Source organism: Monodelphis domestica, chromosome 2, assembly GCF_027887165.1.
Source record: "Monodelphis domestica isolate mMonDom1 chromosome 2, mMonDom1.pri, whole genome shotgun sequence".
Lineage (NCBI taxonomy): Eukaryota > Metazoa > Chordata > Mammalia > Didelphimorphia > Didelphidae > Monodelphis > Monodelphis domestica.
Genome location: NC_077228.1, coordinates 32,357,857 through 32,370,886, shown reverse-complemented (window position 1 = coordinate 32,370,886; position 13,030 = coordinate 32,357,857). Strand labels below are relative to the sequence as shown.

The 13,030-nt window shown below is 40.7% G+C and overlaps 1 protein-coding gene across 5 annotated transcripts in view; it reads right to left on the bottom strand.

The window, feature by feature from the left end:
* The window catches only part of GPBP1L1 (GC-rich promoter binding protein 1 like 1), an 80,505-nt gene that overhangs the window by 22,226 nt on the left and 45,249 nt on the right, over positions 1-13,030 (bottom strand). For 4 of the 5 annotated variants that reach the window (XM_007480238.3, XM_056815230.1, XM_007480237.3 and 1 more), the window contains 3 exons: positions 9,693-9,822; positions 8,960-9,246; positions 5,060-5,132 (listed from right to left, as the gene is read on the bottom strand). In XM_007480238.3, coding sequence (XP_007480300.2) covers positions 5,060-5,132; positions 8,960-9,246; positions 9,693-9,822 — 490 coding nt within the window. Of the gene's footprint in view, positions 1-5,059; positions 5,133-8,959; positions 9,247-9,692; positions 9,823-12,532; positions 12,709-13,030 lie in introns of all 5 variants that reach the window. The other variant, XM_007480236.3, reaches the window with a different exon arrangement.

Here is a 13,030-nt window from a genome sequence, read left to right as displayed (position 1 = left end):
CAAAACAAAACTGCCTTTCCCTTTATACCTATCCTAGCTGTGGGTTGCTAGGGAGCCATTCAGGCTGCTTGACTGTTCACAGGGTTTAGATGAGATACAAGTCACTAACTTTCCTTTTCCAGGGGAGATGGGAGGACTACCAGGCCACACCATCAGCCCTATTATGGCTTCTTAAAGTCCCCCCTGCCTTACCAACTGCCTTGCCCTCTTTTCCTCTGGACACCTGGCAAAGTCATAACTGATGAATGAAAGTAACCTCGGGATCCTTGGCCTTGGCACCCACCCTAGACGCAAATCTAGCACTTCTAAGCCTTTCAAAGTCTGCCCTGCAGCTTAACTTTAATTTATATGAGTTCATTGATATTAGAGACTGTCTCCATTTTTTTTTTTAGTATAGTACTTGGTATACATAAACATTTGATAAATGCCTTTTTCATCATTCATTAGTTCTTTCACAGGGAAGTGCTTAATAAATGCTTACAGACTGAGAAGGAATAGAGTTCCTTTTCCAAGCTATGGGGACTAGAAGGCACCAAAATTAAGGCTATGGCTATGAGCCTCTTGAAATGAGGTAGCAGCAGGAACCAAAAAGTCACCTGAAACACAGCCACTGTTTGTCTAGGAAAGACAGTAAAGCTACCCCCAAAGATGGAAGATAGGGTGTGAACTGACAGAGTGCTTGAAACACCTGCTTATCACAGGGTACAGCCAGCATGACCATTAGGAAGCCTTTGGAATCTAATTCCCAGAAACTAGGTTTTGATTGTAGGCCAAGGAAAATGAGAAGGGAGTACAATCTTCTGAGCAAAAAGGCAATGAGGGTTTGAGTTTTGTTTAAAGTAAATTCTATAAAAGTCAACTCAGCTTCATCTTGAAGATGTCTCAAACTGGGACAGCTCCTGAAGATTGGTGTGTGCTTGGTGCCTGCTCTAAGGAGAGAGGATGGTGAGGGATTGTTAAAAATGGCTAAGAAGGTACCTTGGGATTAGCAAGGAAAGAGAGAGAGCAAGAAGGGGGAGAGGTGGAGGGAAGAGGCAGATGAGGAGAAAGAAATAGTAGGGAAAGGAGAGGGAGGAAATAGAGAAAGGAGAGAGCAAGGGGAACAAAAAGGAGGGGGAGTGGGAAAGAGGACTCAGAGAGAGTCAGAGAAGAGAAAGGAAGAAAGAGAGGTCTAAGTTTTATTATGGGTTTTTGAAGGGTATTTGGAGGGGAACCATAAGTACAATGGCAGCAACACTACCTGCCTTGGTAAACAGTGCTAGAAATGCAATGATATGACTGTCAGCCTCCTTGGGAGATTCTTAGGTTCAGCCCTGGCCTCTCTCTTGCCTTTACTACTTCTAACTATATGAAGATGCAGCTACTGGCTCTGGCAGAAGGGGCTTTGATAATGAGAGTGGAAGTATTATGAAAATAAATTATTTTTAAAAGAGAGAGTGATAATTAGGAGAACTGGGCAAGGCTTCTCTTATGAGGGAGCACCTGACCTGAGCCTATACTGAAGCTAGGGATTCCAAGAGGCAGGGGCAATAGGAGTGGTATTCTAAGCTTGGGGATAGTGGGCACAAAAGTACTGAAACAGTAAGTGGGTGAACCAGTTTGACTGGATGAGAGAAAATATGAAGAGGAAATAACGTGAAAATAGTTTGGAAAGACAGGTAAGGGCCAAGCCACAAAGGGCTTTAAATACCAAGCTAATGAGTTTGTATATTATTCAAGAGAGAAAAGGAAGCCACAAAGATTTGGAAACAGGGAACTGCTGCTATGGTCAGATGAATTTAGGAATATTCTAGGAAGAAGGACTGAAGGAGAGAGGATGGAGGCTGAAACTCCAAATAGAAGGCTACTGCAGGAGTCTATGCAACAGATGGCAAGGTCCTGAACCTTAATATTATTATATAGGATTATTACTAGAGTAATAATTCACTCACTGGACACTAGTGAGGAAGACAAAAGATTCAAGTTTACTTGATGACAAATAGTCTGAGATGTTCATAAGATCCAGCTCAAATTCAAAGACTAGTCACTTGGGACTAGAAATCTGGAGAGATGTGGGTACAAAGTGGGTGCCATCTGCCCAGAGTCCAAACTCTTAGGAACTAAGGTACTGAGATAAAGTGGAATAAGAGAATTTCAGGTAGGCATGCTCCCAAGGTACATGTGGATATTTTAAAAATGTTTCACATATACAAGAATCATAGCCCTGGAACTGCAGCACTAGAAGAGCACTTTGAATTTACCTAGTCTAAGTTATGTACAATTAAGAATTCTTGACACCATCTCCACTAGGTAGTCACAATTTCAAGACCTTTAAGAGGTGGAGAAAACCACTGCCTTCTGGGAAGGCCTACTCTACCACTTCTTTAGATATCTCTTGCAAGACAGTTCTTCCTTGTATTGACATGCTCTGCCTTTCTCTAGCTTACTAGAACTGCCTTTTGGAAGTCAACAACTTGTCTTATCCTTTTTCTAGAAGGCTCTAGAAGAGAGCCACTCAAATACTTGAATATAGAGATGACAAATCTTAACTATTCTATTTGCTGAACCCCCTTTTTCTAGGCTAAACACCTTTCAACCAAACCAGCATGATTTTGAGGAATCCCTGCATTACTATGGTCACCCTCAGTTTTTCATTATCTTATTGAAAATGAAACTCTCATGATTCCATATAATAATACAAATGTAGTCTTTGATGAGAGTAAAATTAGGTTACAATACCATTCTCCTCATTGTAGATCAAAGGTTCTAAAGCTTTTCTGTCTCACGGACTCCTTTGAGCATTTTGATTTAGTCCAGTCACCTTCCCCAAATAAAGTTTACAATGTATACAATAAAATATATATTATTATAAAGGAAACTATATCAAATTAGTTTTAAAAGTTAATAAATCAAATTAATGAGCCCCAGATTAAGAACCTCTGCTCTAAGTACCATACCTTTTAAGGTGTCCTAGGATTGGATGAGCTTTTAAAACTTGCCAGGCCATAGAGTTAATTCTTAAGCCTCTGATCCATTAAAACCCTGAGATCTTTTTTTTTTTTTACAGACTATTGTGTTGTCCTGTGTCTACTAACTTGTTGTCAGCTAGCAAGTCAGCAAGCATTTTTTAAGTACTCATTATTATTATATAGAGACAGATAGTAGCTTTTGCAAAGGCCTGGTGCAAAGACTTTGCAAAGCAGGACCTAGGCACATGCATGGAATGGAAAAGAAGAGTTCCAGAATCGGGAAAAGGGATAAAAGGCAGAACACCTGTGTGAATTTTAAAAGTCTCCATCTTGGTATAGCACCCAAAAAAATTGTGCACACCCACACTACATGGGCATGTGCTAGTCAATGACAAATCAGAAATAACTAACTGCCCACACCTGGGCTGTCCTAAGCCAAGCTAGAGCCAACCATTGGCACTTGTGAGGCACAGGAAGTGAGGTAGGGAACAGCCTCTGGAATTCACTCACTTCCTGTGGAGAGAGCGAGACGCCAGTTGGTGTTAGAAGCTTGGACAGGGAGGACGCCCGCAGACAGCTTTCCTTCAGATCGGTCACGTGAGTTAAGGACTGATTCTTTCCACCTTGGTCCTTTGGGCCTAAAACTCCCTCTGCCTTGGTCAGAGGTTGAGTAGCCCCTTTCCCTTTTCTCCTCTCTCCTCTCCCTCTCCTTTCCCTACTCCCATTGTGATTAAACCTCCATAAACTCCATTCTGACTTGAGTGTTTTAATTTTAGGAATTTCATAAGTAAAATCCTTGGCGGCCATTGTTCAATATTACAACAATCTTAAAAAGGTGAAATTTTAATCCATTACACCTGAGGATCAAGGGGGTCCGTTGTCTATTGAACACCAGGTGAGCAGGGACTGACTTCCTGTGGCCATCTTGTTAAGGTTAAAGGGAGTTAACTGCCTTTCCTGACCAAACCTTGGAGGTGCCTGTCATCAAGCTTATCTTGAGAGGCTTTCCATCTCTGACCTAGACATCATCATCTGTGATTCTGTGAGCTATGGCATTCCTGTACCATCCTGGGGTGTGTGTGTGTGTGTGTGTGTGTGTGTGTGTGTGTGTGTGTGTGTGTGTGTGTGCGCGTGCGCGCACACACGTGCTGTGAAAGACCCAGTGACTCTATAAGTGAGCTAAGCCCGTCCAGCTCAACTCAAGGCTCTGGCCTTGAGTGGACTCCTCATCAAAATCTAGTCAGCTTTTACCTTATGAACTCTTTACTAGTTACTACTTGTGAGTGGACGAGTTAGAATAGGATTTAGTTAGCTAGATTTTACTAGGCAGCTGAGAGAAAGTCGAAACATCCTCTATGAAGACAGTCTGCGAGGACTCAGGTTGGATTTGGGTGGAGAATTTAGAGTATAAGATTTAGGGACTCCTAAACCCTGATCTACTAACCCATCCTGAGAGTTTTTTAATAAGATGAGAATATTTTAATAAATCAACAATGGTTTATAACTATCTGTGAAGCAGTCAGATTGAACTGTACCAACAAAGATAGGTTAGGCCTACTTGTTGCCTCCATCTTTACTCCAACCAGCCATAAAACATCCCTGGGTTCATAAGAAGTTAATAATCAACTACTACAGCTCCATACACTAAATAGGTCATCTATCACCTAATTATTTCATTATGTATCAGTCACTGGACCAAGCATTAATGACTCCAAGACAGGCAAAAATCCTTCCTCCTACTCAAGGATGGTAGTATAATAGGGGAGACAATATAAATACACAAAATCTATCCAGAGAAGCTAGGACTGGGAAAGGCAACATGCAATAACTTTGATTATATGTAGGAAGCTAAGTGACAATTAGAATTTTCTCTCTCATTTGATTTGACTGATAACTTTGGCCTAGCTACCACTGTGGCCAACCACTGTTGCTGATGTCCTTTATTACCTGCAGAATGACTTGCTGAGCATTTATACACAAAGGGAATAATTACTGGGGTCAACAGGTACAAAGTAATGAAAGGAAAATGATTTTGCTCCTTTCTCTCCAACATGAACTTAGTTTAATTTATGTCCCTGAAATTTTATGGGAGAGAAAGAAGCTTCACCTACCCCATACTCCAGAAGGTGTCCCAACAGGTCTGCTTGGATGACTCTGTTTCCCAGCTTCTGGATTCAAAGATGGCTGTAAAAATCAGTGAAAAATGTTGATACAGAGTAGCTTATTCATGATCATGTCTTCTCTATAATACCCATCATCATAAAATATAAGTGAAAATTACATAAGAAAAATGTCTAGAGCTTATATAACATTTAGCAGTGTGAAAAGTAATACAGCAAACAGAGGGACTAGCCTGCCCACCAATAACCCACATTTGGACAGGTTGATATATGATCAGTCAAAAATTCAGTCCTAATCTTTTTGCCTTGCAGTCATGATTTCTTTACTTCACAAATTTTACTGAAACGTTGGATGTTCAATACAATCCAAAGAACTTTTGCAGATGAAAAACACTAGCTTTGTGCTCAAGAGCTCTGCTCTGAGTCACACAAATGGGTTTTGTTTCATCCTTTTAATTGAGAATATATGACATATAAAAAAGCTCTTCACCATCACAGTCCTCACCTCCTCACCAGGTCAGTAATTCTGGAGAGGATCAGAATCCACAATCACTATTAACTACTGACTGATGATTTTAACACGAACAAAACACTTTCCTCATAGTCCTATTAGTAAATATTCCAAGTGCTAACATGACCAATTTACAAATGAGGCAACTAGGGCTCAGAAAAATCAAGAGTGCTTTGCCCAACATCTCAGAGCTTGCACATGTCTTGAATTAGGACATGAGGTTGGTCAGGTCTTTTTGCTGGTTATCAGATCAATAGCTATTCCGACTCTTATCAGGATGTCTTGTTCATTCAGAAACAAAAATGTGCCAAGTGTCTAAGGATTACAGCCTAGGAAAGCTAGAGTAAAAAAAAAAAGTGAGAACTGGGGGTCAAGGGTCTTCTAGTAAGTAAGATTAGGGAGATGGGATGTATACAAATCCCTCTAATACAAGCTGAATACATCACTTAAGACATAACACAAATGGTATCATAAAAGAGTAATTAAAAAATATCCATATCCATAGGACTACAGGATTATGGAAGAAATGTCCTCTGACTCTGTATGTGTGAAGAATGGAGGTGGTAACTTGGATGGCCTTAAAGGATTGAAAGAATTTCTACAGGGATTGGGGATTCAGGGAGGGGTAGGATGGAATTGGGTAGGTAGAGGTGAAAGGGAGTTTATTCAGGGAGCTGCAATACAGTGGGCCAAGGCACAAAAGGAAAAATGTGTTGGGTATATTCTAGTTGGAAAGGTAATTTTGGATAGAGATCCTAAAAGACTTTGACTGCCTGGCCCAAGAGTTTTTTACTGTTAGTCTAAAAGAACATTGATTTTAGCAACTTCTTTCTCAGGGTAAATCTAGGCATGACAAAGTAAGCATTTATAGTATTTCCAAAGTTGTTTAGGATAGACTGAACTCTGAAATCTACTAACAGCTTTGGCAGAATAAAATACAAGATGAGATAATTGGAGATTAGAGGTAAATACAAATACAATTTTGGATCTTCCTATATTCAGACAAATAGAAAATAAAGACAATAAAATGCCAACAGTTGGGGCCCACCATGAGCTGGCACCAGATCACTTTTATTTTAAATATTGGGTTTTGAGAAGTTGTATCCAAGTTAAAAGCTCCCTGTTAGCAACTTTAAGCTGTTAGTAAAGAAATGCCAAAGAAAAAACAATTAGGGAAAAGTCTTAAAAAGTTTCTGTTCATGTATAAAAGTGACTGATGGATTTCACCGTAGGTGATTGTACAACAATTAAGTCTAGGAAAGGGCCAAGGGAGTCATTTTTTAATATGTCCTGAAGATAAAATTCAACAATGTCATACTGACATAGCATAATCCTCACAACAACCCTGTGAGGTAGGTAGTGTAAATGACATTATGCCCAAATTAGAGTAGAGAAAACTAAGGCTATGGGATGAAATGTGACTTGTCCAAGGTAAGACAAGTACTAAGTGACAGAAAATCTGACGTGAGGTCTTGGAGGTCTAAGGCTCTGTCCATTATGCCACAACCGTAATGTATAAAACCCTTCAGCCAACAGTTTAGTACACTGTGGCCAAGAAGCAGTAGGGAATGGCCATGGGGAACATCAGTCACAAGTCAGGAAATACAAGACTACAATGCCTGGGCACTTCCTTCCCTCAAAAGAGAGTAAGCAACAGGGTTGGGATGAGAAACTACAGTGTTAAGGACAGACCTGCAAAGTGGGAAGATCAAAAACCGTAATTACAACTGGTATGGGAAATAAACATGGGCTTAGCTCTGACAAGTGAGGATGAAGAGGCCTTCCCCAAAAGCTTCAGAGAAGGAAATATAGGACAAGGACTTCCCAGAGTCAAGGTAGTAAAGGTAGAAAAGAGTAAAAGACAACCAACTCAAAATCCTGCTGCCTGTGAGAAAAAAACAATTTATTAAAGGATATGAGAATTCTAGACTCATAAAATGTATAATTAGAAGGGGCTTTGGAAATCATCTCAGTCCAATCACCTGCTTTTAACAGAGAAAGAAACTGAGCTCCAGAGATGTAGTCTACAAGAAAATAGCCGGGTGAGGGGAGCCCAAATGACTACAATCCAGGGTTCTTTCCCTATCCTATACAAAGTTAATATCAAGGAAGACATGAACAAGTGTCCTTTAATATCATATTCAAGATATGGACTAAAAAACAACAACAACCCCAAAACACCATGGCTCCTCCTTGGCTTCTCCATCCATAAAATAAGGATTCTTTGTTTCCTCATGAGATGTGACATTAACAGCATACAATTTTCTCATTCACTCAAAGAATATTGAGTTATATAATATAACCACATATGACAAAATGTCACATGCAAAATAATAAAAAATCCCCCTTATTTGTCAAATTTAAATTTTGCTAACAATTTTAGGGGATTGGGGAGGAATAGTCTTTAGATTTCTACTTACCAGAATAAGCTTACTTGCCCTAATACTATATATTTTTTCTCTTCCTGGTCCCCCAGCCAAGTAATTAATGCTGACAGATAATAGAATCAGGAAGTAACCTTGGGGGCACAATAATATTACAAATGGATTCCCCCCCTTCCCCAAATCATACCATGAAGCTTTTCTAGCTGCCTACTTTAAAAACACATTGCAAAAACTGAATGATGGGTTTAGATGGTAAGAAGCAAAGAGGTCAACACATTAACATCAGGGTTTGTGCCAACCATCTGTTACAGCTGTAATATCACCAAGATTTTTCTTGGCTACCATCTGTATGGGCACAGGCTGTTTACTTCAGCAAAAGAAAGCACAGGTAAGAGAAGGAACTTTTCATGATCAGCTGAAAAGAACAAAATCCCTCTGAGAAGGGACACTGCAATTACAGAGCATGATAACTAGGAATGCAAAATAAGATAATTTATAAGTCTGCAGTTTAGAAAATATTGCTTTCCATGAAAGATAAGGCAACTAAGACTAAAGAAGCTAATCATTTGCCAACACTTTCACTAAGACTGAACATAATTGATAGTAATAACTACTCAAGAGATTCTTTTAGGAAGCCCTTCCCTCTTCCTATTGACTCAAGACTCCTCTCTTGTACAGAAGGTCTTCTAGATTTTGATTGCTGGGCTACAACTTGAGTTCTGTTCCTGGATCTCTTGCTATCTATATGGCTCTTGAAAATTACCTTCCTCTTTGGCTGTAGTGCCTTCCTCTATAAAATGATGGGGTTGGACCAGATAGTCACTAATTTCCCTGGTCTTTCTCTAAACTTAAATTTATTCATGTCTATTTTCTACACTGGGTAATTTCCTTAAAAAAAAAAAAGAAAAAGAAAAAAAATCCTTGTTGCCAAAGGGTCCTGACTCCTGCTATTATGATGCTGCAGCCTTAGCTGCCCTTGGAAAGTTCCACACTTACAAAGTCTTCCTCCTCAAACTGCAACTTCTCCGCCTTCTCTTCTTTCTTTTCTTCCCTGGCCTCAGTAGGTGGCTTTTCCTGAAAGGCAGAGCCCTTGCGGGAGTGGAAGCTGCCATTCCAGTGGCGGTGGGTCCCTGCTCCCCCCCCGCCGCGCTGGCTCACGCCATCGTGACCCCGGGCAGAGCCATGCCAGCCGGACTGGTTCCCAGCGAGTCCGGCATGCGTGCCCTTGGAGACACCCGAATCTACGGAGTCATGGCGGAGCAGGGAGGGTTGGTGCCAGGAATCTAACGTGGAAAGGAAAAGCAACAACACGCGTCAATGTGGCTCTATGCTGGGGGGGTGGAGGGGGCGGGCCTGGGGCCTCTGGTTTGGCTGAAGGCTCTGCTAGTCAGCCAATGGCTAGTCCAATTGATATGTTTACAATGATACGGATCATGAGATTGGAAAACTGAGCTAGAATCATGAAAGTTCAACTTTTCTTTCAATGCCAATTCCTGGAAAGATCCCTTCAACTGCAACAAATGGTTTTTAATCCGTCAGAAGACAAGTTTCACCCCACCCAGTAGAGAGCCCAGCTCAGGTGAGTCCAAGCAGATTGGCCTCTCCCTAAGGCAGGTTCACATGTGTATGGAAGCCAAGTACTGTCTTCCTTCCTTCCATCTTTCCCAGGGTGTGCCTGCTGCACCAGATGGCTCTGATGTGGACAAGAGGATGCCAGGGAATCACTCACCTCCTGGAGTCCGCAGGGGCCCATTGTTAAAAAAACCATCAGAAGAGTTATGTCTCCGGCGGCTCACTCCAAATCGTCCTTCTCCTCGGGATAGGTGCTCTCCATGTTTTTCAAATGTGGCTGCAGGAGACTAGGAAGAAAAAGGCCAAAGAAGCAGATCAGTGAGTAGTAGTCCAAGATGGTCCCCTCCAACTTCTTATGGATTGAATTCAGCTGGTTCTAAAACTCTAACAAAGAGAAGTGCCATTGCACCCACCAGGTCAGATTCTCCGGAAGCACCCTCATAGGTCCCAGCTAAAATACACTGTGCCTGAACACAAACATCTTTCCATAATCTAGCTCCAGGTGGCTTTTTTGCACTAAACAATCACACACCTGGAATGCACTACTTGCCTCTCACAGAGCTTTCAAACACTTTCTTTTCCAGTGAGGTTCTATCTCCTCTATCACATTTACCCAACTAGCATTAATGATAAGAATCGCAGACTGAGAACTGGAAAGGATCTTGGATGATCCTGCTTCCTTCCTCCTCTTATCAATGAAGTGAGGTCTTGAAAGAATATATGACTTATCTGGCATTCCCTCTGAGAGGGTTTACTGGAGGGAGACAGATCCTTATCTATTGTCTCCAGCCCTTGTATTCTATGCAGCAGTGTACAGGTCACATTTCCCTCCGATCCTCATCTACTCCATTAAAAAATACTGAAGGATGTAACAAAAATACAAACTTCTGCCAAGCCTACTCTCATGATGCTGAACATAGCTAGAACTACCTAGGCTGTATCCACAATCTTAGCACAGGCCTTACTATTACAAACTACCTTACTTCTCAGTAACTTCTCACTCCAATGTTCTTTTCTCTATAGGCCTCCTACACCACACTGCACCTAAAATCCATTGGGAGTTTTCCTCATATTCTACACCTCAGAGTTCCTTGATTCCATCTCCTATTCTCCTCTCTTTTGTCCTATTTCTGATAAATTCACAGCCCTTTTCCTTGCCAATGCCAAACCCTTTAACTTTTGCCCTTGATCTTTTCTGTTCCCATATTCTCCAAGAACATGCCATTTTATTGTACAGTTTACGCTATCCTCCTAATTTGGAATTTTTTTATCCACTAACTCTGCTGCCAATAAATATGTCCAAATTTCCTAACTTTAAAACACCTCCACCACCAAAACCTAACATTTATGTGGTTTTAGGGTTTACAAAGCATTTATCTGATTCTTACCACAACCCCAGGAAGCAGGTACTATTATTATCCCCATTTTACAGATGAGGAAACTGGCTGAAAGAGGGTGACTTGCTCAGGGTTACAAAGTTTGAGGCTAGACTTGAAATCAAATCTTCCTGACTCCTAAGGCATCTAGGTGGCTCCGGGGAGAAAAAGCTGAGCCTGGAGTCAGAAACATCTAAATTCAAATCTGGTCTCAGTCACTCACTAGCTGTGTGACCCTGGGCAAATCACTTAACTTCTATTTGTCTTAATCCACTGGAGAAGGAATGGCAAATCATTCCAGTATTTGCCAAGAAAATCCCATAGACAGTCATGGCACAATATTGCATAAGGTCACAAAAGAGTTGAATATGACCAGTAACTTCCTGGCTCTGGGTCCAGCTCTTTACTTCTTCAGAAAAAAGAGGCAAAACTCTTTAGTGAATGATAAGCCCCAAAAGAATAGGAACTCTTATGAAACAAAATCTGATGACTATAAAAGAAATCATTCCTGTGAAGCTGCAAAGAAGTAGAGGGACCAAGATTCTAAAATAACATTGTCAGAAGCTGACAGTAAATTCAAATAATGAAAGATGTAAACTGTGTGATCATTGAGGGAGAGCTTCAGAAATGCTGAAAGTAAAATCAATTGAGGCTCACAAGAATGCTAAGGATAACAAAGGCATTTTTATTTGTATCTTGGAAAGAAAAGAAAGATGGAAGAAGGGACAGGCTTTGTAATTAGGATGACAGATGGCATTAATATCCAACTCAGATTTTGCTGCCTTTTTTCCCTGTTAAGGGGGAGAATGACAGGGAGTCAAGAGGGAGGAGTGAGAGGAAGTACATCCTAGTACGCCCACCAAATCTCTTAGAAAAGATCCAGAAAATGCACCATATCAAATTCTTATCAGGAAAAAAAAAAGTTACAGCAAGTCATTTTTCCAGTCAAGAGCAGCTTAGAAAGACAGAAAGAGAAACCTACAGAGATGGGAAGGGGGTCTGGCCAGAAACAATCTGTAAGGAGCATTTTCGTGCCCAGGGTCTGAGAGAGGACCAAGACTGAGCACTATTTTCACGAAGAGATTCCATAACTAGTACAGGGCACAGGGACAAGTGTCATGTGGCAGTTCTGTTGCTTCCTATTTAGTTGTGGGTCATGGATCTAGGGCAATGTATAAGTTCTAGAAGCAAACAATTGTTGTGTGGCTCTGATACCAGGAACAGCAGCACTCATTTCTAGTCTATGTTAAAATTACTCTGGCAGAAATCACAGACCAAACTGGAACATGGAGATTAGTTGTTCTGAACCTGAAGAGCCTCTCATCAAGTGAATTACTAGCAACTTTATGAGGCAGATAAATGGTTCAGTGGAGAGAGTTAGGCCTAGAGATGAGGTCTTATATTCAAATCTGACCTCAGACTCTTTCTAGCTATGTGACCCTAGGCAAGTCACAAAATCCCTACAGCATAGTCCTTACTTCTCTTCTGCCTTGGAACTGATACTCAGTATTGATTTTAAGATAGAAGAAAAGTATTAAAAAAAAGAAAAAGAAAAATAGTGACTCAGTCCAGCAGGAATCTGCTGAAACTCCTAATCTAGGAAAAGCCAGGAGATCCAAACCTGGGTCAGGAACATATTCAGACTAGGAGAGCAGTGAGTAGACCTTGCCCCAGACCACATCACTGTTGGAGCAGACTTATCAGCAGGAGGTAAGAGGACAAGAACTTGGGTTAGACATTCTCCAAAGAAGTATGCTGAGCCCAGCAGTAACATAAAGTCCAAAGTCAAGAAGAAGGCTGGAAGAAAGCAAACAAATAAAAGAATTTGATTATAAAGAGTTATTATGGCAAGAGGGAAGCTTAAGACAGAAAAAGAGAATGACAAATAAATCTACAAATGAAGTCTCAAGAAAAAAAAGTACATGTTGGACACAAGTCTGACAAAGAATTCCAAGAATAGATAAAAAAGAAGCTAATAATAATTTTTAGAACTAAATGAAAGAAAAAGAAGGCAAAAGAAGCAAGAGCTAGGGAAGAAAAACATGAAGACATTCACTGCTTGAAAAAAACAGGAATAAAACCTTGCTGGAAAGTAATGTCTTGAAAAATTAATGTTGGC